The 25,570-nt window shown below is 44.7% G+C and overlaps 1 protein-coding gene across 4 annotated transcripts in view; it reads left to right on the top strand.

Annotated features, from left to right (window-relative positions):
* FGFRL1 (fibroblast growth factor receptor like 1) overlaps positions 1 to 25,570 on the top strand; it is a 272,445-nt gene that overhangs the window by 234,509 nt on the left and 12,366 nt on the right. For all 4 annotated transcript variants that reach the window (XM_075930931.1, XM_075930932.1, XM_014574652.3 and 1 more), the window contains exons 4-5: positions 16,692 to 16,772; positions 24,123 to 24,407. In XM_075930931.1, coding sequence (XP_075787046.1) covers positions 16,692 to 16,772; positions 24,123 to 24,407 — 366 coding nt within the window. The remainder of the gene's footprint in view (positions 1 to 16,691; positions 16,773 to 24,122; positions 24,408 to 25,570) is intronic.

The raw sequence follows: 25,570 nt of genomic DNA, 5'->3' as shown, positions 1-25,570 counted from the left end.
CAAAAGAAAGGCAATGGGTAGCATCATTAAGGCTGTGTCTGCACTGTGAGCTAGTGGTGTGATTCCCTTGCTCATGTATACATGCATACACCTCACTGAGCATGCAAGTATAGTGTGGCTGCAGTAGATGACAGCAGTGGAGGCTGTATGAGCCATGCTGAGTACATACCCATTAATTTCAGACAGATTTTTACTTAGCACAGGCCTAGGCAAAATACAGCCTGCAGGACACAGGCAGACTCCCCTGATTGCTCCATAGCCCCTCATGTTGCTCAGAAACGCGGCTACTGGGCCCCGTTTCTGTTTCAAAACTGTAATCCCAGTGGGGAGGCGGGAAAACTTCAGGAGCTACCCCTGCCTCCAGCACAATCCCATTGACTGCTTGCTTCCTGTTTGAATAACAGGCAGCCAAGAAAAACTATGCCCCCTATGCTAGGCTCAGTTATTAACACAAGCATATGGCTGGGCAGGTAAGCAGGCTGGTTTGGTGACTGGCTTGTAAGTCTCCTGGCCAGAGCCTGCCTCTGGCACCCCAGCCCCTCTCTTCTTCCAACACTCTGCTCCTCCCCCCCAATATACCCAAACCCTCTGTCCCCCTCTTACACCCATACCCCTTCCCAGATCTGGCAACCCACTCTCCTGCCTCAGATCATAATCCCCTTCTATTTTAGGTCAAATCTGAAATCCATGCACTCCAGTCCCCTGCCCTAGATGCTCATTCACCCAAACTCCCTCCTAGACTCCGTTCTCCCACCTGCACCCCAATCTCTACTCCAAATTCCCTTCTGTTACCAAACCTTCATCCCAGATCCTGCATATCCTCCATTAATATCACGGAAGAGTGAGCCCTCGACCACTTTTCAAAATCTTGGAGTGGGCTCCCTTCAAAAATTATTGGCCACCCCTGCCTTAGCACATATCAGCCATGGCTCTGCTGCCACTGTTGTTGCTACTGCAGTGCACTGCTATTGATGCTGTCACTGGCTCAGTGAGAGCTAGCAAGAGTATGTGTACACAAACTGGGGCATCACAACCCTAGCTTAGATTCTAGACATAGCGTAGGTCTCTTTCAAAATCTTGGCCTTTGTTGATTTAGATAGTGAAGAAGGTGAACTAGTTCTGCTACTGTTTGATTTTCATGTATTGGTCTTACTGTATCCCATATTTTTTTTTCCCATTAGCTCTGGGCCATGTAGGAGGAAAGTATTTTTCATAATAAGGGCATCTCATTTCATTCCACATCATGAGGTTCTTGTAATGTTAAATATCCCGTTGACTTTTTCACTATGCCACAGAAATGATTTCACTTTACGAGCCATTGTTTTGAAGTACGTTTTAGAAATTTGTAATGTTAGCTTTGAATAATATAGATAATTGTAGAGCAACCATTTTACCATTTGTGTTTTACCCCACATGGAAAGTTGTAATTTGCTGCATGTAATTAAGTTAGATTTAATTTTGGGTACAAGTAAACCAATATTATCCAGTATAATATACTGTAATCCTCCCTTTAAGGAGGATGCCAAGTGTTCCATTTGTTTTGGGAACCAACAAAATTGCCACTTGTCTAGAGTTGTACTTGGACAGAGTTGTGAAAGTGGTAATGCTTCACTCCTTAGACCAGTTTATGAGCCTGGCAATGTTCCAAGAATATCTGTAATGTTTGTTGAAAATTTTATAGATTGTGCATGATGTGACATTGTGTCATTTCCATCAGAAAGGGATGAATGCTGAATGATTCCTGAAAGATGCTTGCCCCCTCAACTCCTAAGTCAAGTGTCCACAAGTTAAGTTATTGAGGTGCCCAGCATCTTGCAGGAAATGGTTCAGAATGTCTTATACTCCTTTCTACTTACATGAATTCTTTTAATTCTGGCTCCTCTCTTACTGAAGTGAATAAGAGTTTGAACCAATATGAAAAGCAGAAGTTGCATTAATATGCCTACCATATTCTGCAAACCAGTGATATTACGGATTACGCCTGCCCATTGTTGTTACCTTAGACAGTTTATTACTACATAACAATTTATAAAGGATTCTTCTAAATTAAAAACTTTCTAGCCTGCAAATAGGTATTTCCTCTCCACCCTTTCAAATGCTTTCTCTGCACCTCACTGTCAATGAATTATATTTCATTTACAAAGCCCACCTAACAAGTGTTTGAAGTGTTCAGATCATCAATGAACTAGCAATTGCCTTTTTAGATTATATAACATTTCAAATCTACATCTATTAAGGGTATTTGTCAGTTGTTCTCATATAGATGAGGAATTTTGTTCTTCTTTGGGATGAGTTAATAGAAGGGCATTATTTAAATCTGAGAGAAAAGATTCTTTAACATATTTCAGCGCCTTGCTGTATACCTGCTATGAGATCTGGATAACTGAAACTTGATCTGTTTTCCAAAATACAGTACAGAGCCTGTCCTTTTCACTAGTCTATCCAGCATTAAAAGATTTTCATAGCTACTATCATTTCCTGGTGAGAGAATTAAAAAGACAATTCTTTCTCTCTTCTCAATTTACTTCAAGATTCTCTAGTATATTTTCTGCTATTCCTCTAGCTTCTTTCTTAAAATTCTCAAAACAAAACAAACTAAATAAAATAAATTACTTCAGGGTTTCTTCCCAAGCATCCCCAGGGGAAATCTCATTCAAGGAATTTATCTACTGTGCCTGACAATTTTTAGAAAATTAGGCTGCTTGCTGTTAAGTAACCTTTTATACCGTGCTTGTGAAAGCTTAGTGAAGTGAATGAAGAGATCTCCTATGATTGGAGTGGTCTTTGGATTAGGCCCAGTATTTCTGCCCCAAGTAAAGCAGTGCACATAGGTTTCTGCTTTTCTATACTAAAAAGTAGTCCTGAACCATAACAAGTTCCTGGAGAGTTAGTTTAATTAGAAAGTTTACCTATTAAACTGAAGGTATTTAATTCTCTTCTCTATGGCAATTATATTATCTCTGACTTTTTAACCACAAGATGATTTTGAAATGGATAAGCCCTGAAAAATACCAGAAAACACTCTCGTAAATTTGGTGTAATTGATATTTTTGTTCAGCATCACATTAAGAACCATTTCTGCACTGTTAATATGATGTCTATGTTTGAGACCCAGCTGGGATTTATTTTATAGTATTTCCAGCCGGTGAATGATTAGAAAAACTTATATGTATAAGTGAATGATAATCCTATTCATGCTTTCCTGCAGGAAATAATAATTGGTGCTATTATATAGGGCAATGATAGAGATATAATTTAGTTTGTGTGGGAAATGGCAGCTACCAAGACTCACACAGGGTGTAAATTAGTGGTAAGAGTAGAGGCCTGAGAGCCAGGACTCGTATATTTATCCCTTACTCTGCTGCAATCTTGTTGTCAGTGATGGGCTTAGTAGCTTAGAATAAATTTTTCAGAGGAACATAAATAAAACATAAATAATAGTTTTGAAAATAGGAATTAGGTTTCTCAATCACTTATATCATTGAGAAAATGTTACCTTTCAGCTCTTTGGGCTTCAGTTTTCTTATCTTTAAAAAAGAAAAGGTGACATTTAGGATCACTAAATGTCCCCAAAAAGTAGGCATCTGGCAACCCTAAATAGTGCCTGGACACAGAAGCCAGACTGGATAAAATCTGGATAGGTGGCAACTCTCAAGTGGATCAAGAATGGAGTAACTGACTCATCTATGGTACAGAGCTCTCCACTGTGATGCATTAGGAAGAGACATTGCCCCCACCAGGAAGGGGGATCCTGTTTGATTTCCCCTTTGGAAAAGACACCTGAAGGTGGGCAGGAGATGATCTGTGAAGGAGTCAGGTGGCTTGGAAAGGTACAAGGCATCTGACTGCCTTTGTAAAGTAATTGTTTTAATGGCTCTGTCTGGGAGCTGTGTGGTACAGCGATTAGCTCCAGCTGTTTGCCCCCACTGTTCATGTTGGGGTCAGGATTGGGAACATATCTCTGATTATTCTGTGAGCTTGGTGGATAGTGATGGGCTGCTGCTCTTGAGAATGGAAATAGTCCTTGCACATTGGAAAGCACAAAACATTGGTGGGCGGATTCAGATGCTTTCCCTGGCTTTGAAGAGAGTGAGTGAAAGGGAGCAAATGTTTTAAAGATGGGCCCAGAACCTGAATGTCTATAAATCGCTGAATAGAATGGAGATGCGCTGATTTTACACCAGTTCTGGTCCAGGATTTATAACCAAACCATGCAACACAGCATCGAGGACGACTGTTGAATGTCAGGAGGAAACGGTTACATCACCACTTTTCTGAATGTGGGGCTGCATTGAGGACCTCTGCACAATCCTTAAGGAAGTCAGTCTTTTGAATTAGCAAAGAAAGCAAGCTTGAGGGTATTAATATATTGTTTTGATTGTGACCCTACAAGAAATGCTGATCAGTCTCTTTCATATTCCACGTATGTGCTTTTTCTGTCTGATTTATAATTCTTACTGATGGTACAATTGCACCCTCTTCCAGGGATGGGCAAAATAAAGCCCATTAGGCAGGCTCCCTGCCTGTGGTGTCACCACATGTCACTCAAAATGGCCTGCTGGTAGGGTAAGCATGTGCATTTCTGTGTGGTGCACGCTCCTGGGAGGGGGCGAAATTCCTCGTGCTGCTCCCACCCCCAGCACTATCCTCGCATTTCCCATTGGCCGGTTGTGCTTAGGGGATGCATGTAGCTTACAGAATCCCCCTCCCCTCATGGCGTGTGCCGTGCAGAGATGAACACTGTGGGCCCACCAGCTAGCTCCTTTGAGCAGCATGGAGGAGGGGTATATTAGGCAGGGAGTCTGCCCAAGGGTCCCACTGGGCTGCTGACCAGGATCTGCCAAGGGTAAGTACCTCCTGCCAGGCCTGCACCTGACATCTCATCCCCTCTCACACTCCATGACCTTGTCTCAGATCACAATCCCCTCCTGCCCCAGGTCACAACCTAAACCCTTACACCTCTACCCCTGCTCACAACTCCCTCCCAAATCCTGCACACTCTCCTTCACCTCTCCCCCAGATCAAAATCCACTCTTGCACCCAAACTCCCTCCCTGATCCCAGACCTTCTCTTGCACCCAGTTCCCTACTGCAAGCTTCCTTCTGCAGCCAGCCTCCGTCCTGGATCCTGAACTCTCTCCATTAATATAATAGAAAAGTGTGACCCATGACCACTTACCAAATTCTTGGAGTGGCCCTCCCATAAAAAATTATTGCCCTCTCCTGACCTATTCCCAACCACAGCTAAGGATTTTAAGTACGGATTCTGATAACTGGATGAACCAGCTGTTGGCATCTGGGTCTGTCAATTCTTCTGGGCTTGTAGTACTGTTATAGTTACACCATTATCTGTTTTAAATGTTTCCAGGGGTGAAGGAATGGGGTTTCTTTTACTTGGGAAACTTCCACAGACTAATAGACCTCCTCACTGGGAAGTTTCCATATACTCCACCTAAATATTACTATTGTATCCTATTATTCATTTAATTATTCTGCGTATGTCCCTAAAATGTTTTTCTCCCTTCTTGGTGTTCCAACTCCCCACCTTCTGCATTTCATTTTTTAAAGGAAATATATAATCTTTGTCCAAACCAAAGCTTTTTAACCAAGCCTAAAACAATACACCACAACATTCCTTAGTGATTGCAGGAGAGAATAGACTAGACTAGAACCAGAGAAAACTCTTCCCCTCCTGATACGGAAACTTGGAAGCCAATTGTTGCCTTCGTTGGGCAGCATTTGTATTTGGACCTGAAGCAACATCTCCATTCACCTACATATTGAGATGTGGAGTACAAAAGGAATAATCACAGGTTTTTGAGTATTAACAGTCAGCAGTAATATAGAGTTTTTCATCAAAATAATACAATGGATTTATGCATCATTATCTCAATTTTACAGAAGCCAAAGAGTTAAAGTGACTTGCAGAGTCATTGGTTTAGCCAGGCGTTGAACCCAGGTTTCTGATTCCCTGTACAAGACTCTAATCACTAGGGCTATGTCTACACAGCCATGTTATTTCGGAATAATTGATGCTATTCCAAAATAACAAAGAGCATGTCTTCGCTGCAAGCCATTATTTCGAAATAATGGCAAGCAGGAGGATTTCTTACTCCAACTCCTGAAACCCTCATTTCACGAGGATTAAAGGAAGTCGAAGGAAGAGTGTTCTTTCTTTGACTTCTTGCTGTGTGGCCAGCACCAAAGCCAAATTAAGCTATATCGACTTCAGCTGCACAATTGATGTAGCTCAGTGTTTCTTAAACTTTTTAAGACTAAACCATTTTTTTATGAGGAACACCAAGGATTTTTTTTTTGTTGATAGGGGGAGGGGGGTGAAGGGGGGGGGGGGAGTTATTGACTAAAAAAAAGGGTCGCCTGTCCCTTTAAGGGTGGCCGTTTTGAACACTACTGTTCTCCGCGGCACACCTCTGACTGTCTCACGGCACACCGGTGAGCTGCGGGACATAGTTTAAGAAACACTGATGTAGCTTAACTTGCGTAGCTTAATTTGACTTTTGCCCTGCTGTGTAGACGTGCCCTAGATCACACTGCTTCCTCTCAATATGACAGTGCAGGTTTGTTTAAATCATTTTCTTTGTAATAGATTTTGATTTGAGGGAGCCTGCCAGGTCTGTGGCACAGGAAAAATCAGGAAATGATCACGAAAATGGATAGCACTTAAAATACAACTAAACCATTAACACAAACTGTTTTATTTTTAGCAATTTCTGGGTTTGAGTACCAATAACCCTGGTTATTTTTGGCATAGTGAGAGCCAGACACAGAAATATCTTCAGTACCCGTTACATTGTCAGGCTTTCTGCAAGTAACCTTTCCATTTTTTCTTTAAAAACAGTGTAGTGTTTCTTGGCTATGTGCTGCCTGAAGCAGGTTTGGTCTGTTTCATGTTAGGAGGTCATGTTTGGCTGGGGCAGAAAATGGGGGGGGGGGTTCCTTTTTCTCTTTAACTATTCCTAGTCCTTTTGCTTCGCTGCACCCTGCCCCAGTACAGACAGGCCATTCTGACATCATTTCCTGCTTTCTCTTCACATTCATTATTGCTTTTGATAGAGTTGACAGGTTAGGAGATAGCCAGAGCGAGCAGAAGGGCTGTTGGAAGAGTTACATGCAACTTTCATGACACTGACAACTTGAACCCGTTCATTAATACTGGGCTGAGTTCCAATGAGACAGGCCCGTCTGAGCACTCTTACGCAGAGAGCTCAGATGGGAACTTGGTGACTGATCCTGTCTCGGTCATGAGCTCAACCTCAAATTCAGACCCAGGCATCCTGGGATGTGTGGAAGAAATTCAAATCTGGATGCAGATCCAAATTTTTGCTGCTTAAGCCTTTCTTGGGTTTTCAGCCAAACTGGGCTGATCATTCCCAAATCTTTAATCTGGCTTCTGCTTTCTGGGAGTCTTTATGGTTTTCTCAGGTTAAGTTCTCCACATCCATGAGGGCTAGTGTGGAGTTTCCTCACCCCCCTAATAAAAACTGAGATTTTCAAGTAACCTCATGCCTCCAGGAGCTAAGGCTTCAAGTAAAACAGCTGATATGAGACTCCCAATAAGATTACTAGTTGAGATAGGTTTTCAGATGGAAATCACATGTCAGTTGATTTGCATGAATGTCACTGAGCCTTTGGGATTAATTGAAACCTGAAATTCCAAACAAAACTTAACTAGTATTAATCCACACTAAGGAGTTCAGGGGAAAGGATCACTTTAATCTGTGAGAGCCAAAAAACTGTCAAGTGCTGTACAGTTGTGACTGTTTGCCTGTGTGTCTCCCAGGCACCAATCCCCATGCTAACTAGGCACCACCATCATGATGGTAACATGATGGTAAAAAAGATGTTCGGAAAGTCTGTTTCCATTCTGTCCATATTTTTGTCATATTAATCTCTGGCTTGCTATGCAAAGAAGGCTGAACTAGTTTAAAATAGCCTAGATAGGACCCAAAATGTATTTATTTTCTTTTATTGGAATGAGGCATTATCATATTTTCTGTATCAAATTCCCATGAACACTGAAGCCAATCACTACTTCTGACTACAATATCAGATGCAGTTTTGTGTTGCATTCCTCACACTTGCCTCAAGAGGCTGGTGACACCCATATAAGCAGAAACTCCCCTCATTCATGTTAGGGCCCAAGGTCCATCTCCCTTAAACAAGCAAACCTATTTCTGTTTGGGCAGCTCTTTCACTGGAACCTCCAGTTTCAGGGGGATCACAGGACAGTTTAGTATTCACTCGGGATTTGGGTAAATGAGGGAGCAGATCTGTAAACTGGACCTGGGCTGAGGCTGGGGGTGGGAGGGTGAAGATCTCTTTCATTCGTTCCTAAGAAGGACTCATTAAAATTGTTCAAGCCTGACTGGATTACATCACTTTCAGTTTCCCCCTCATTTCACTTTCTCCCCGCCTGCCTCTGTCCCTTTATTTACACCCCCTTGTACTACTGTAGCGGGAGCTGCCTTAATGATGCATGCTGATCACTTCATTCCCCATCACTCCCCTCCATGGCTTTGAAGTGTGCTCAGGTCTCAGGCCTCAGTTCAAAGGTCACTTTGTTTATTTATGCAAAGCTGGATCATCTGTGAAATGGGGCTTTCAAGGCCTCTAACATCAAAAGCTCCAAAGCTGGCCCCATCAAGTCAAAGCAGGAACTGATCTTGCATTATAATAAATTAAAGCAACTTTGTGGGTTGTAGACAAACAGGGTTAGATATTAGCTTCATAAATTGGGGTGTTGTTTTGACCCCCTGAAGAAGGGCTGATCGGAACCTACAGCTGACCTAAAAACAAGCCATTCCCTTTCAACTAATATGACAAGTTCTCAGAAAGTCCTCGGTAAATAAAATCTGATTCTGGCTGGGTAACAGCCTGTAAATATTTCCCATCCGTTTCCCTCAGATCCCAACTGTCATTCAGAACTTTGGATTTTGTTTTAATGTTAAGAAGGAGGCGGCAGATCTGGAGTTGTTCTGCTAAAATAATAATATTATTAAGAATAATATGCTTCTTGTTTAGGGCACTCTTTATCTCATATGATCCCTAAGGGTTACATAAACTACTGTACAGAAATTCCTTCACCGCATGTAGCTAGTTCTGGGTTGGGAAGGACTGCAACCCAGCTGACAGTGGAGCATGATGCATAATGGTGAGTGGAAGGGAAATTTCAGCAACTTCATCAAGATAAACTCACACTCAGGACCCTGCTTATCCCACAACACAAGGGGCCAAATTCTGCATCAAAGATTATTAAATGATGTGGCAACATTCATCCATTCTGTCCTCCCCTGAATTCTCTTCATTCCCATTCTCCTTCATGTTAACACAAGCAACAGTGGTTGATAGTTGAAAATACATAACATTTGTCACTGAGTGTTTTTCATTCTAGGATTTTCTCTGTGCCCTCCTGCTGGCCCATCTCCTAAGCCTTTAGCTGCTGTGATGATCAGGCAGTCCACTTCAGAATCTCCTTCGCTCAGTATGTGCCAAAGGAAGAAGGAACTTGTAGACGGTTTAAGTAGCTCCTCTCGATGCGCTTGGCTTCCCTTGGTGTTCTATGTGCTCCCTGTCTTCAGGCTGGACTCCATTTCTGGCTGCCTAAATCCCTGCCATCTAGCATTGGGAATAGTGCAGGGAACATACATGACAATCCAGTTAAATAACCTGTAGGAAAACTGAAGAGTAGAAGGTAGGACCCAGCAGGACAGGGAGGTAGAAAATAAAAGCACCAGAAGCCAAACTATAATAAAAAGGCAAATTCCATGGTGAAAAATACAGGCAGTCCCCGACTTACGCGGATCCGACTTACGTCGGATCCGCAGTTACGAACGGGGCTCCCCAGGAGGACACGGACTGCGGGACCTCGCGGTCCTGCCACCCGTGTACTCCGGGGCTTTCTCCGTGTCTCCCTGGTCCGCAGACCAGGAAGACGCGGAGCAAAGCCGCGGGGGGGCTCGGGCAGCGAGGCAGCCCAGGCGCGCCTGGGCTGCCTCGCTGCCCGAGCGTCCCGTCCCCCCCCCGCGGCTTTGCAAAGCCTCGGGGAAGCCAGCAGCGGGACAGCCCAGACGCCCCGCGGCTGTCCCGCTGCTGGCGTCCTCAGAGGCTTTGCTCCCCGTCTCCCTGGCAGACCAGGGAGACTGGGAGCAAAGCCGCGGAGGACCCAGGTGGCGGGACTGCAGTGCTTCTCGATCCACTGCCCGCGTCTTCCTGGTCTGCGGGGGGGTGGGGGCGCAGCTAGTACGCTCCCCCTCCCCCAGCAGACTAGGCTTTTCTCCAGACACCTGTGGCAGAGCAGCTGGGGTGCTGCGGGTTGGTCCCGCAGCGCCGCTCTGGGCGCTACTGGACCAACCCAGCAGCACCCCAGCTGCTCTGCCCCAGGCGTCCCCAAGTCAGCTTCTGCTGAAACTGACCAGCGCTGACTACAGGAAGCCCGAGGCAGAGTTGCTCATCCCCGGGCTTCCTGGAATCAGCTGCTGATCAGTTTCAGCAGCAGCTGACTTAGGGACGCTTGGGGTTCTTAAGTTGATTCTGTATGTAAGTCAGAACTGGCGGTCAGTTTCAGCAGCGGCTGAATCTGGACGCCAGTTCCGACTTACATACAGATTCAACTTAAGAACAAACCTACTGTCCCTATCTTGTACGTAACGCGGGGACTGCCTGTAATGATTTTTTTTATTTTGTAAAAATGCCAAGTTCTCTGGCCACAGACTTTTAAAATCTAAGGTTCCTGATTGAGGCAACAGGGACGCTCAGTTAGAGCTATTATTTTGGCTCTCTGCAGGCGTGGGAAGACAACCCTGCATTGGTTTATACTCAGTTCACATTTGCAATGTTATCTTCACAATTATGAGGGTTAGAAAAAACAAGGCCTAAAACATACAAGGCCAAGGATCTGTGTGCTCTCTCTTTCTCTCTCTCTCCCATTTTAATTTTTGTAGAACTTTGATTCTGTAGCACAATTCTGTCACAAGGAATGCACTGCATGGCAAATAAATTCCACAGCCACAGAATGTGCAGGTCCTACCCACAGTCTTTCAAATGTCATGAATCTTTAATGTTCATTCTGGGGTGAGGGGGAAGTGGAGATATGGTCTCAGTTTTTAAGGTCTCCTCCCTCCCACCTCCACCCCAAAAAAAGAAAATAAATGTGCGCCCAGAAAACATTCAGGTAAATAAATTGCTTTCCATGTAAGAAAGCACTGGCTCAGCTAGGATTTGACCATGGAGTTGTAGAAAATGTTACTGTTATAGACATAAAACAGGTAGATTACTGGGCTATCATGCCGCAGCTGTAATGATACGTGTTTTTTAAAGAAGAGTTGAATAGAGCATTCTGCCTCTTTAGTAGTAACTTATTTTTTTATTTTTTTAGTTGTCCTGACAGGTTTGAAGAAAACAAAAAGTCATATTTAGGTTGCTTTTGTTGCCTTGTTCATTGCTGTTATTCAGTTCATAGTTATAAATGAACAGTTCTTTCAGGTCTGCTATCTGTGCAATAAGCATTATTCATCAGATGTCTTGGATGCTTTACTTCCTTGGCTGCACAAGAAATATTGGAGCTACTGGATGGGGGGGGGGGGGGGGGGGAATTGTTGGATTGAAGATAATGCCCCTAGATAATACAATGTTAGATACAGATCAGCACCATTCATAAAAGTGATAGCAGAACATAAACAATTGTCCTTATCATACCAGGTCCAGAGAAACCAAGCAGAGACGGGGAGTAAATGAATCCCACCATCTAACCACGTTTGGAAACAATGAGATCCAGATTCAAACTAAGCATGTTAAATTGTGTTTAATCAGCTAATTGAGTAGTTGATGAAATCTCCATTGACTACTCGAGTAGTCGATAAGGGGGAAACTGCAGAGCCACAGCGGGGTTAGCTCCTAGCCCTGGGAGCTAACCCCGCTGTGGCTCTGCCTTTTAAATGTTGTAAGAGCTGGGTGACTCTTATTACATTTAAAAGGCAGAGGTGAAGTGGGGGACCGGGCAAAAGCCAGGACTCAGCCTCCCTGCTGCACCCCTGCTCTTCCTCCCTTCCCAGCACTGGCTCCTGCTACCCCTCCCCTTGCTGCCTCTGGGGCTATGACTAGACTGCAAGCTTCTTTTGGAAGAAGCTCTTCGGGAAGAGATCTTCCGGAAAAAACTTCTTCCGAAAGAGAGCGTCCACACTGCAAAAGCTCATAGAAAAAAAACGATCTGCTTTTTTGAAAGAGAGCGTCCACACTGAATGGACACTCTCTCTCATGTAAGCTGTGATTACTATGGACGAAGTGGCCACCAGGGCACCTGTGCTTTTTCCTCTTTCCTTTTCTTCCAAAAGAACTCCCTCTTCCCCGTCCACACACGTTTTTTTTCTGAAAGAGCTCTTTCAGAAAAAGGCTTCTTCCTCATGTAATGAGAATTACAATGTCGGAAAAGCCCCTCTGTTCTTTCGATTTTTCTTTCAGAAGAATGGGATTGCAGTGTGTAGGTAATTGAAGGTGTTTTTTTTTTGAAAAACAGAAGTTTTTCCGAAAAAAACTCTGTAGTATAGACATACCTTGAAAGAGGGGAATGGGGAGGAGAAGCGACTACTTGAGATTCAACTAGCTGCTTACATCTCTAATTCAAACTGAAGCAATCACCTATGAGGGTGGAGCTGGATCCAGATTCAGGGCTCTCTCTAGACTTGGGCAAGCTGAACAGAGTGTGTGTTTTAAGGAGAATGTTATTTATCCACAAACAGAGGAACCTACTCATAGTGAGTTCAGATCAAGCTCGGTTTATAGAAAAGTAGCATGGAGCCACAGGTTGTTCTGTTGAAAAGTGCAGATCCAATTATAATATCCTCCCCTGAGTATGAAGCTGTTGAGTCCAAATACCAAACAACCAGAAAGCCCTTTGCTTTATCTGAGGCTCCAACTCTAAAATGTTTTATTTATTTTCTTTGGAATATGCTACATAGTTTTGGTTTTAGACTACAATGTTCCCGACAAACAGCAATAGTGAGAGATTTAATGGATCTGAAAAACCCCAGTGAAATACAGTAATTATTTACCAACTTTTTTTTTCTTTTCCACCCAGAGAGACATTTATACTATGAGTTCCTCCCTTCCCGCGCGTCCCCCTCCCCCAAATATTTTTTTCTGGGTCTTCTAGGTAACTCCATGGGTTTGGGATTTGGCTGGATAACAAGCAAAGAGTCGTCTTCAAAGGATCAAACGGACTCGGAGCAATTTGGCTGACATCAAAGGCTTGGCAGCATGTCAAGTAGTGTTAAGAATGCCAGTCAGTTAGTGTGTGTAAGCAAAGCAGGGGTTGCACATGAGCTGACATACTGTAACTTGAGGCAGGAGGCCAGGGTGGGTATGCCGCTCTTTGTACATCAAGCTGAGTAGGATTAAGATATAATTGACAGAACATTGCCACTTAAACGTCTTAACCACTTTTAAGGTGTTTGGCGGATGAACAATGGGCACCAATTCTTTCATATTTGACTATGGCTTTTCTTTTTCGTTCCCTCTTCCTTACTGTCCAAGTGGTTTTTGTGTGTGAAAAGGGATTTCATAGTTATTTGGTAGAAAACATTGCAAGATTCCATTTCCAGGGATGTTGATATTTCCAGCAAAAAATAAAAGATGGTGCTTATATTATTTTATTATTATTCAGAATGGAACCAGTTTGTCATTTGCAAGAGACTGATGCATTCATCATTTTTTCCACTCACTGCATTTAATTTTCAAAGGCTGTAAAGTTACATTTGCAAGATGCCGTGCGTTGGTTGTTTCCTACCATTCAGTCAGAGGGCTGTGCAGAATGAGCTGCTGATTATTCAAGCTGCGGATGACTCCGGGTTGCATGTTTCAACTGAGGGGGCAGAGAGGTGACTTAGGCAATTCCATTTCATGCTGCTTCCAGAAGGATTGGGTGCAAGCTGTGTACAAGCTTTCTGTGTTCTCCGTGACAGGAGGGTGTGGGCGGGTGGCAGTGCTTTTTTTTTTGTGATGGCACTGCCTGGTACGCAGTACCGGCATCTCCAGTCAGAGCGTAACAACTTTTTCCCCGGAGTACTAGCAACTTTTTTTAACCCCCCTCCCCCCCCAAAAAGCACTGGGGGTTTGTGTGTGTGTGTGTGTGTGTGTGTGTGTGTGTGTGTGTGTGTGTGTGTGTGTGTGTGTGTGTGTGTGTGTGTGTGTGTGTGTGCGCGCGCGCGCACAGCAAGCAACTGGAGTTACAATCCACTGCACTGCTGCCTTGGAAGTTTTCTTTTCCCTCCTAAGTGACAGCTGCGTGTACTTCTAGGGAAGCTTCGCTCAGAGAACCAGAAACAGAACAGAAAAACATGTTTGAGAGGGAGGGGGTGCTCTGCGTGGCATCTCAGGCATTCTCCATAGATGCTTGGGCACAGCAGCAAATGAGGGCAATGTGTGTGCAGGCATAAAACTCCTGGTTGCTAAACACACACACAATTTCCAATGTGGCAATAACTGGGGGGAGTACCATGCTGGAGAGTGAGGGTTAAATGTATGTTGTTCTTCCTTAAAATCTCTGCCAGAGCTCACTGAACTGTTGGAGCATTACCCATCTTGCCAAATGGGTGAAAAGACTAGATTAGTTATTTCTGAGAATTTCTGGACGTGTTTGTGTGTGTCCTGAGTTATTTCCCCTGTACTTTGCAGTTGAGATTAGAACAAGGCTTTCCTCACTTCTAGCCTCCTAGATCTTTTCATGTGGATTTTGGGATTTGTACAATGGAAGCCTCTGTCTCTCCCAAACGCTACCTTAGGGTCACACATTTCTCTTGAGCAGTGTGTAGCATTTGCGCTCGAATTGCTGGAGTTGGGACACAGTGTCTGAAGGCAGCTTGCTGATTGGGCAGCCTTCAGTTATGGGAACAGTCCTGAGGAAGAGGACAAATTACCTACCAGGATGGAAAGGTTTAAAGAGAGCCTTTGTGCCTAGCTAGTCCCGCTCCAATATGCCTGCAGCTATTGCTAGGCCTGGAGGGGGAAGAAAAGGAGAAAACCTGGGCCATTTTGGGGTTGACTGGCAAAGAGGCAGGAGCTAGCTGAGAAGAAGAGTCACTAGACTGTCAGCCAAGGCAGCCACCGGAAATAATACCATCTCCTTGGCTGTGGAAGTGACTTAGGAGCAGTTACTCTAGAGATAACTGGGTGATTTGAAGCACAGAGAATTTGTGTGGTTCTGGCCCCACCGAATTTAGGATGGTCCAACCCAGAGAAGCCTGGGACTGCGGCAGGGCTCTTCTCACAGCCCAAAAGGGGATACTGCTAGAGCCACCTCAGTGACTGTAGGAACCATGCCCCACACTGAATGGAAAGTCATCCAGGGCAATGCATTTAGATGCCCCTCTTGGAGGTGTATTGCGGGGGTTGACTCACATTAAGGCCCTGGACTGGGATCTGGTGGAGAGAGAAAGGGAGAGTCTGGGTCCTTCTATCCAACTGCCTTATAGATTGAAGCACCTTGACCAGCAAAGCAAAGGGGGCATCAGTCAAAGGATTCCAACCAGCAGGCCTCCAAGATCCCTATTACAAATCCCATTGACTTAATTTCCAGCATCTCTGAAAATAAGGCCACTTAATTAGGTGTGAAATCAGAATCTCAAGTCTGTCCCATGTTTGAAGACCCTGGCCTGAGTGACTTGTCTGGGATGAGCTGCAGTATAGTTAATGAGATGTCACCACTTTGTCTAAGAAAAAAAGGATTCTAATTGTGGTTCTCACAGCGATGTGTTATGAGACTTGGGTACATCTCTGAACCTCTGTTTCCCCATTTGTAAAATGGGGACATTAATATTTACTTCCTGCTACCTTTAGTTTTGTTCAGTTAGACAGGGAGTGGGGGGGGAGGGGTGTCTCTCTTACTGATGCATCTGATGAAGTGGGCCTTTGTCCAAGAAGCTTATGCTCCAATAAATCTGTTAGTCTGTACGGTGCCACAGGACTTCTCGTTGTTACTGTTTGTGTGGCACTTCGCACAACATGAGTGCAGATCTCAGTTGGGCTCTTCCCATGCTGTTGTCATAGAGATGAGGAGGATAACAGGAGAACAGGACTAGATCGGCCATGAATTTGGTCCAATACATTCCTGTGCTCTTAGGTTTAATAAAAGAAATAGCCTGTCTGCTCAACATTGTTGCCTTCCTGATCAAAGCTTTGTATTCAGCACCCTCCCAGGTTTGTTTGATCCCAATAAGCCTACTTGCTCTCCTGATCTTTTATAGAAACTGCAAGGTAAAACTGTTGCCAGAATTCCACTCCTTGCACGCCGCATGACTGATCACATAAGTCTCTCCCACCTCCTGGGTTTAATTAGCTGTAATTTTGATGTATATCATTATTTGCATGGAGGGTAGAATGGATCAGCTCCTCCTAGGGAACAGTGACCAGTAAATATAAACAAAAAGGCTTTTGTCAGCTATTAATGGAAACATTTATTAATCTCCCATCATGTTAGTAGCCTACTGAAAAGCTCATAAAGCAGCAAACAAAATTGTTCATTAAATTGGCCAGGCTGCAAGCATCGGGAAGCGACTACAAAATGTACTTTTAAGTGCCTTGTGCACCACACTGCCTCCCAAAGGCAATGCGACTGCCCATCAAGGACAGCTGTGTAAGGGGATGAGTTTCCAATAGCTTCTCTGTTTCCTTTCTTTGCAGATGATGCCAGCTCAGGGAAGGACAGCCCAGTGTCTGAAGGCTCCAATGGAGAATATGAAGATCATTCTGGGAAGCAGTGGGGTAAGGGACTGGGTTGTTGGGTGTTTTGTTTTTTTTGTTTGTTTGTTTTTGGCTTCCCACTCACCCTTGTGCTATCCATCGCAGTCTGCCTTGATATCACGTTGCACTGAAGGAGTAGTAAAGGCAGCGTGAGAGGAATTCAGCGATCAGATCAATTTGTATCTGTGGATGGTTAAATGTCAAAGAGAATCTCAGCAGAATGCATCAGTCTGAACAGAACTCTTCCTTTATTAAGTGTCCTCCTGCCCCAGGAAATGTAGCTGGTGATCCACATTCAAGCATATGCTATTCCTAGCATTGTGCAGCATGCTCTCTTGTTTCCTAGGGGCAATGCAATGGCCTTCCTCTGCACAAGTAGCCCTATGATTGCTGCACATAGATTCTTCATAAAAGCCATATTGAGATGTACAGTGGGATTTTCAAAAGCACACAATGCCAGCCTCACTCTGCTCCCATTTAAGACAAATGGGAGGTCTGGCTTTAACAGGAGCACTATTAGGCCAAGGCTGAGCTCTTCTGAAAATCAACAAGTCTATAATAAAGTTGAGATGCAGTTTATTGGCAAAAGAGCTCCTTTGGCCAATATATACTTAAATTCCTTCCCTGGTTAATGTACGGTATACCAGCAAGAGGGTTCTTTTGCCTGTATAAGTTATATCAATTCAATGATTTTTGCCAGCATGTTGGTTGTGGGGGATATGGGATGATTTTTTCCCCACACTTCTAATCAACGTAGATTTCACTGCAAAACTTGGTAGTATGCTTTGGTCTTTGATGTTTTTGGAAATGTGTATAAACTTTTCAACATTCGTGGGTTTTAGAACTTAGGGGTTTTGTTCATCTTGTCGTAGGCTTACTTGTGGAAACTGCTAAAACCAACTCCAAAACACAGGTCTGAACTGTTCCAACGTTTGTGGGTATCCTGAGCAGCATTCCCTTCATTTTTTTCCATCCACGTGTGGAATAAATTTTATGTGCACCTAGGCACGTGTGGATGTGCACCTCCAGTAGAAACTGATGTTACTGGCTGTGGGTGCTCTGCTAATGAATGGGCAGCATTTGAATCTCTCTAGGGCAGCTGCCCAAATGCTCAGCTTACAGGGAACACTGGTCCTCAGGCAAGGTTTGGTTCAAGCCATTCTCTACATGCCTTTTGTGGAGAAACTAAACAACTTTGGCCACTGGCCTGGGCAAGGATTTGAACTGATGAGCCAGAGGTGTTGTCACACAGTACCTCATTTTTGCATTCATGGCCCAGCTACAGCTTATCCCTTTTTCATATTTTTTAGTTTGGTTGGTCATTGGTGTTCCTAAAACTATTTCTGAGCAATTTTGTCCAATTTAAAGAGCCCTATTCAAGAATTTACTCTTGTCCAAATAGGACAGATCTGTCCAAATAGGAAATTCTAAATACAACAATGTAACAAATGCGTGGCTACGAACTTCAGGGAAGTTACCATGGTGTGAAACATGGCTGGCTGGTAACTTCCTGGCAACAGTGAGTGGAAGTCATCCTGCTTCAAAAGGACAGGCTCCTACCCCCTGAGCTAAAGATAATCTCCTCCGGCTGTTGTCAGTGGGAGGTATATGACACATCATGTTTTAGTTCTAGTTGCTACCAGGAGAGGGCAGTAAGGAACATAAACACAAGACAATTATTATGTGGGCAGTGCTAGCATCTGTTTTGCACAGGGCTACAGACAGGGTCCAGGAGCCGGTACTTATTTAGTGCTAGGAAGTTGTGGAAGAGGGGCATAATTCTGAAAGGAGATAGCCATTGTTTGTGGAGAAAGGAGTGAAAATTCAGCTATTCCCACAATTCTAGAAACCTCACAGGACAGATTCCGCACCTACCGCATGAAAAAATGCAAACAGACCTGTCTTCCGACCTTATTCCCAGAAGGGGCATGAGGCAGAAGCTGAGTTCTGTGGTAAATATGCCCCCCCTAGAGGTAACTGTGTATGATCGATAACAATAAATCGGACATTTCTGTGACCGTTGTGTTATCTCTTCTCTGTGAACAGGATATAGCAGGCAGGCCTGTCGACAGGGTGAGGGGCAAAGGGGGTAACTGCCCTGGGGCCTGGTGATTTAAAAGAGCTCTGGGCTCCCAGCAGCTGCTGCCACAACTGGAATGGCAGTGGCAGCTGGAGCCCTGAGCCCTTTTATATTGCTGCCAGAGCCCCTGGGCAGTGCTAAGGCCTGGCTTGCAGCGGGGGGTCAGCGTAAGTGGTGCTGAGGGCTCGCTACTCCCAGCCCTGCCCCTTTCAACTAAGGCCCTGCCCCTCTCAGGAGCATGGAGCCAGACCCTCCCCCCAACATTGCTCAAGGGCCTGGCAATTTTGTGCCCCTCCCCACCCCCCCAATGACAGGTCCCTCTGAGACTTATCCATCCCTCTGTGAGATACTCCTCATGGAAAGGAATCTGTTCAACTGCTTCCTACCAAGTCTTGCACTTGACGTTTTGCCATTCGTTATTTATTTTTCATTATACTGAATAAATCTTCACAATAAACAGCCGCTAGAGCAGGAAACCTGCCCACTCTGCCCCCTTTGATTCCATCAGCTTGTGCTTCCCTCACGCTTTGCTGTGGCATGAACTGGTGTTGTAGCAAAGTGCAGCTCTGGGAGTTTACGAAGCACACTCGGAGGGAGCAGTTGTCTAAATAGCATAGAAGTATTCTGTAATGGGGTTCTCTTGCAGGTCAGCAAGCAAATCTTTAGTAGACGATCCAGATATTGGGATGGCCGTTTAGTAAAAGCAAACTTACAGCTCTCTCGGCTGCTCAGTCTCTCTCGTTCTTTCTTCTCTCTGTGTGCATCTCTCTCTCTTTTTCCTTTTGTCAGCTGGACTCTCTGAACTTGCCCAATTCAAGCTTTTGTCAAGGAAACCTTTCAAAACTGTGTAAATGGGATCTGATTTCAGTGTCTCACACACAGGATGGAGCAGCTTTTGAGGCCACAGTAATCACTTAACCTTCTAAAAGAAAAAGGATGGAAAAAGCCTGAAAAAAGGATTATTTTACCTGTCTAGTGCCATGTCTCAGAGACGGATTGTCAGCAGGGTGAATACAGGACTCCAAACAAAGGTTCTCAAGGGATGAGATAGGAGTGAAAGCAAACTGAGCTGTTGTTGACTGTGGAAAATGCCAATCCTGTTGTACAATATTGTCATTGTGCAAGGACTAGGTGTGGAAACAAACCCTATTGACATATTTTTATGCAAGAGGAGGTCAGGTATGGGTTGTTACACAGGATGGTCTAAAATATAAAGTCAGTGATATGACTCATTAGTCAGTACAAAAAACATTAGTGAATGTGACTGTTCTGGATTTGCACGGTGAAATACTGTGACTAGTGTAGGAATTCCATCCAGCAAGAATCTGCCCTTACGTGGACTTCAGTTTGTGCACAGAGTAAATTATTGCCTTATTAAAAGATAACAATTTAGAACCATTTCATGGCTGGCTGGCTGGCTGTCAACTGCTTCTGTGCCTAATAGACAGATGCTCCATATCCATGATGAATACACCTTGTGGCCCTACTGGTGTTTGTCTCCATGACAGTGGCTAAACCACATGATTTCGAGTGCTCCCAGTGCTGAGCGGGTTAATTATCTCTCTGGAAGCATGATTGTTTTTACTGGATAGGAGGCCTCTGGTTTCAGGAGATGATCAAGGGAATACCCAGCAATTTACACGCAGAAACCTATGCAATGGGTCAGCATGTGAGACTAACTATATCAGCTGTTGTTGCGAGGACGCTCAGTGCTGGAGTTGCGTCGGATCATTAGGTTACACATGAAAGCCCCTGCATGGGGAGTGAAGCATTTCTGCACCAGTGTTTGAAATAACATGACATGCCGGAGACCCAAAAGGACAGCCGGGGGAGCGGGGAGGAGGCTGCGGCTGCTCACACAAGAACGGGCCTTGAATAGAAGAAACACCATGGGCAGCCTCCTTCCCAAAGGGCATGATGGGGTCTGAGGCTAGTCCATGTGACGCACATACAAACCTATGAGGGGCCGGCTTCTTTTCCTCCATGGTGTAAGGAGAGGCCTGTATGCCAAGCCTCTTCCACTCCTGAGTGGCGAGGGGACAAAGCAGGCGTGGCATGGCAGCCATAAACCAACCTCTTCCAGATTTCAGGCTGCAGTTTTTGCCACTGCTGTGAAGCAGCAAAAGAGCACTTGACTGAGCAGCTCATTCCTAATGAGTCAGATTGTATATGGGGGTGGGGAGACCCTGAGGAGTTTCTCCCTTCTTATACAAGAACAGTTGCAGTCCTTGTGCTATCCTGAGCACAGGCACTGCTCCTGGCTTGTGCCCCCAAGGACGGCTCATGGACCATGCCCCACCACACCTGGGTGCAGAGAGAACAGAGCTGATTGGATGCACATTGGGGGAGCACGCTGTACCTCCTTAGGAAATGTATCCAGACTCTCCCTGTACGCAAGGAGCACCCCTCAAGCATGGCTCCCCGAGATGCCCGTAGCTGCATCACAGCTGCGACACACTCCCCAGCAATGTGGGCCAGTGGCTAATCGGTGCGACCTGTCCCAGTGTGTCACAGAGAAGGCTAGTCGTAGCTGCCCAGTCAACTTTTGCACAGCTCTTTTACAGACAGAGCTAAAGATGGAGCCCCTGTCTCAGGGCTCTTATGTGCCAGGTGAGAGCCTTCACAACAGAGTGCCAGCAGAGATGGTGGCAGCCAAGCAAGTTACAGGAAGGAAAGGAAGGGGTGATAGACAAAGAGAAGTGATAAGGGTGCACTGCAGGCAAGGCGCATAGCTTCTCAGCTCCCTTTGGGGCTGGGAGGAAGAGCTATTAATGTAGATTTCATTAGGCCGGAGAGGGAGGGAGGGTCACTGGAGACACGGTGGAAGGAAGGGGGCTTAGTGGAAGGTGTTTGAAGGAGGAAAGGTTCATGGAGGATACATCTGGCACAGAAGACAGCAAGTGAAAAAGGGCAGGGGGGGGCTTGGCTCTGGATCGAAGAGAGATTTAAGGAAGGCGAGATACAAGGTGCAACAGAGGCAGTGCTGTGTAGAGGAGTAGTGAAGGAAAGGAGTTTGACTTGGAGGGGCAACCACTGCCTGGACTCTGAGATGAGACTGGCACGTGGCCAGAGCAGGGAGAGAGGAAGGTGAGTTTGGCTGGAGTGGTTTGGATAGGTTGGAGGGGTGCCAGATAGGTAGGCTGAAGAGGAGGAAGTTGAAGCCAGCTTGGCAGGAGATGTAGTGTTGCCTAATGAGAGTAACTGTGGTGGATTTATACCTTCTTTTGAGTCGTTCATGACAGGCCAGTCTTAGACAAGGTTCTGGCCTTGAAACGGCCATCTTTCACTACTGTAATTCTTGGGAGTTTGACAATAGATATTTTTATCGTATTGCTAAATCGGGTGATCCAGTTATTTTACAGGAAGGACACAGTACAAAACTAGTAAAGCCACATGGATAAATATTGTTTCACCCCCTTTTCCTCTGAAATTCTGTTGTGGGATTTAATGAAATTATGTAATTGAAAGTCAGTAGGAGCTGAGCACCTAAATCCGTTGGGTGCTTTGGAAATCCTGCACTTCCTGTTGACTTTTGTAAGGTCAGGATTTGGCCGGTTGTGAGCTTCCACCTGAGAACCTGTCCTTTCCTGGAGGGACAAGGTTTCAGGAGAACCTACTACCCATTGCCAAATCTCCCAGATACAGGCAGTCCCCGGGTTACATGGATCCAACTTACATCGGATCCCTACTTACAAACGGGGTGAGGCGACCCCGCACTAGCTGCTTCCCCGCAGCAGACCAGGGAGATGCGAAGCTAGCGCCCCCCTCCCCTCCAGCAGACCAGGGAGACGCGGGAGCGGCTTTTCTCAGCAGACACCTCAGCTTGAGAATAAAGGACTGAGGGAAGTGAGGTGTGGGAGAATAAAACTGAGCTCTGGAGAAATGTTTGGCTAGAGTTTCCCCTACAATATGTACCAGTTCCGACTTACATACAAATTCAACTTAAGAACAAACCTACAGTCCCTATCTTGTACGTAACCCGGGGACTGCCTGTACAGATATAATGGAACATCACCACACCATGGTTCTGCTCACGGGTCATTTGGGATGAAGGGATTAATAGCTCTTCCTAATCTCAGAAACTCAATGATTGAATATGGGCTTTTTTTTAAAATGAGAGTACTTTTTACTATGAATTCTTCATAAATGAATGCTGGATGAATCTCAGAAAGTTCAGTTCAATATTCAGAAATCTGGATGCTCAGCTGAACGATCTAAACATCTAGATCTTGTAAAATTGGCTTGGAGTTAGAGACCAGAAATTCCTTGTACAGTTTCTCTGGCTCTATGCTAGCATTTTGGCCTCATTTGGGGAGTTCCTGATCACTCTCAAGTCTCATTAAAATCAGTAGGTGTGGAAGGTCTTTGACCCCTCTCAGGACACAACATAGCCTGACTAGATGTACATTGGGATAACAATCAACCTTGTAGAAATTTGGATTTTGCTTCTGTAACCATGTTCTCAAAAGTTTCAGAGGGGTAGCCTTTTTAGTCTTTAACTGAAAAAGCTTAGTCTTGCAGTATCTTAGAGACTAGCACAATTTGTAGATGGCAATGCTTTTTTTGTAAAAGCCGACTATCGGACATTTGCGTACAGTAAACTCCGTTATTTCTGGGTAAGCGCTGACTGGAGGTGCCAGTACTGCGTCTGGAGGTGCCGGTAATACATATCGGGCAGTACCGTCACAAAAAAAGCACTGGTAGATGCTATCATGAGCTTTTGTGGGCACAACCCACTTCTTCAGATGAATGGTGTTAAGGAGTCTCAGTTCCAAATAAATAACAGAGAAAGAGAGGGGGGAGGGGGCGCGAAGAGAAGGAAAAAAATGGTCAGTGTGTCCATGCTAAATGAAGCTAATAGAATGGGAACTAAGTGCTCTTCAGTACCTGGTGCTTGGTTTTTTTCTGTCATTAGGATGTGGATGTAGCGGGTCATCCACGAAAGGTCTTTGTTTAGACCTCTGATGTAGGTATCAAACTTGTAAATGAAATTAAGTTCTGCGACCTTCCTTTCAAACTGTCTTTTTAAATTGGCTTGCAATAATACAGTAATTTTGAGATCTATTAATGAGTGCCCGGGCAAGTTCTCAAAGGTGGCCATAAAACTAAGAGTAACTATGGGGCCAAATTCTACCCTGAGATACAGGTGACTCTGGAATTATTTTGACATCACTGAAATCAACGGCCAGATTTATAGAAAGAAATTCTATGGCCTCTTTAGAAGGAATTCAGACCAGTGTGGTCCATCATGCTCTTTGCTTATTGTAATCAACACTTTGTGTCCTTTGCAGCCCGGCCCAGATTCACACAACCTGCCAAAATGAGACGGAGGGTGATTGCACGGCCTGTCGGAAGCTCAGTCCGCCTGAAATGTGTTGCCAGTGGCAACCCTAGACCAGATATCACCTGGCTGAAGGACAATAAGCCCCTCACTCCTCAGGAGATTGGGGAAAACAAGAAGAAGAAGTGGACATTGAACTTGAAGAACCTAAAGCCTGAGGATAGTGGGAAATACACTTGCCGAGTGTTTAACAAAGTTGGCGAAATCAATGCGACATATAAAGTTGAAGTGATCCGTAAGTGCTGCCCCTGGGCTGAGTGGGTTATGAAGGAGGCGCTTTTACCAGGGGTTGACTTGAATAAATAGAACATTGTACCAAGAGCCGTGTGCAATGCCAGACACTGAATTCACACATTATACTAAACTGAGAGGTGTTGCAAATTTCTGCAAAGACAGAGAAACAGTTCATCAGAGTCTATTCTGGAGAAGTCAGAAGCAGGGCCAGGAAATAATAAGGTTAATATGTCTGGGGAGAACAACTCCCAGAGCAGCAGGGAGGCACGAGGGGGGAAAAAGTAGCATCTAGAGGCCGTGATAACTCCTGGTATGTGTGTTCACGAGGTGATATGGCTGCTAAAAAAGTCCGTGCCTACTGTGATTTAAGTGTCTAGGTGCCTAACTCCCTTATTCTGAGGCACTGAATTCAAGTACCCATTGGGAGTTAGGCCTGATCTCTACCCTACCACAGAAGAGCAATCTAAGTTACGCAACCATAGCTATGTGAATAATGTAGCTGAAGTTGACATAACTTAGATCTAGTTATCATGGTGTCTTGGTAACCGTGTGTTGATTGGAGATGCTCTCCGATCGATTTTCCTTGTGCTTCTCATTGAGGTGGAGTAATGAAGACAACGGGAGAGCAATTGATGGTCTCTTAATTGCATCAGTGTTAGATAAATCTGATCCACTCACTGCCCCACCCATTTAGCCTATAGTGGAGACATGCCCTCAGGTGCCTATGTACTTAGAAAATCTCACTAGGCATCTATCTATATCTTTAGCACTTAAACACCTCTATAAATCTGGTCCTTAGGGCACATGCCATAGGGGATTGTCAGTGGGATGAACTAGACTGTGGTCCTCTGTATTTAACCATACAGAACATTCTGTGGCTCTAATTTCCTCCCTCCCTTCTTATTTTTGACGCTAATTATACTGGAGAAGCTATTCAAACTAAGCAAGGGAAAGCTTTTATTCCTTTAAATGCTGTGTGTATGATAGTGTAGAATGTTGCCATGGAAATGATTATGATGCTGCAATCTCAAGAAAGAGAAGATAAGCTGTGAGAGGGAAGATCAAATGTCTTTAATTAGCCAGGCGCAGGGGCATAGAAGACCCCAAAGCAACACAAGACAAGCATGTTGTTTGTGTGTTAGTATGTGTACAATAGCATGATCA

The sequence above is a fragment of the Pelodiscus sinensis genome, chromosome 5 (genome assembly GCF_049634645.1).
Source record: "Pelodiscus sinensis isolate JC-2024 chromosome 5, ASM4963464v1, whole genome shotgun sequence".
In the NCBI taxonomy this organism is placed as follows: Eukaryota; Metazoa; Chordata; order Testudines; family Trionychidae; genus Pelodiscus; species Pelodiscus sinensis.
The sequence above is the reverse complement of the archived record's forward strand: the minus strand, read 5'-3'. Positions and strand labels throughout refer to the sequence as shown.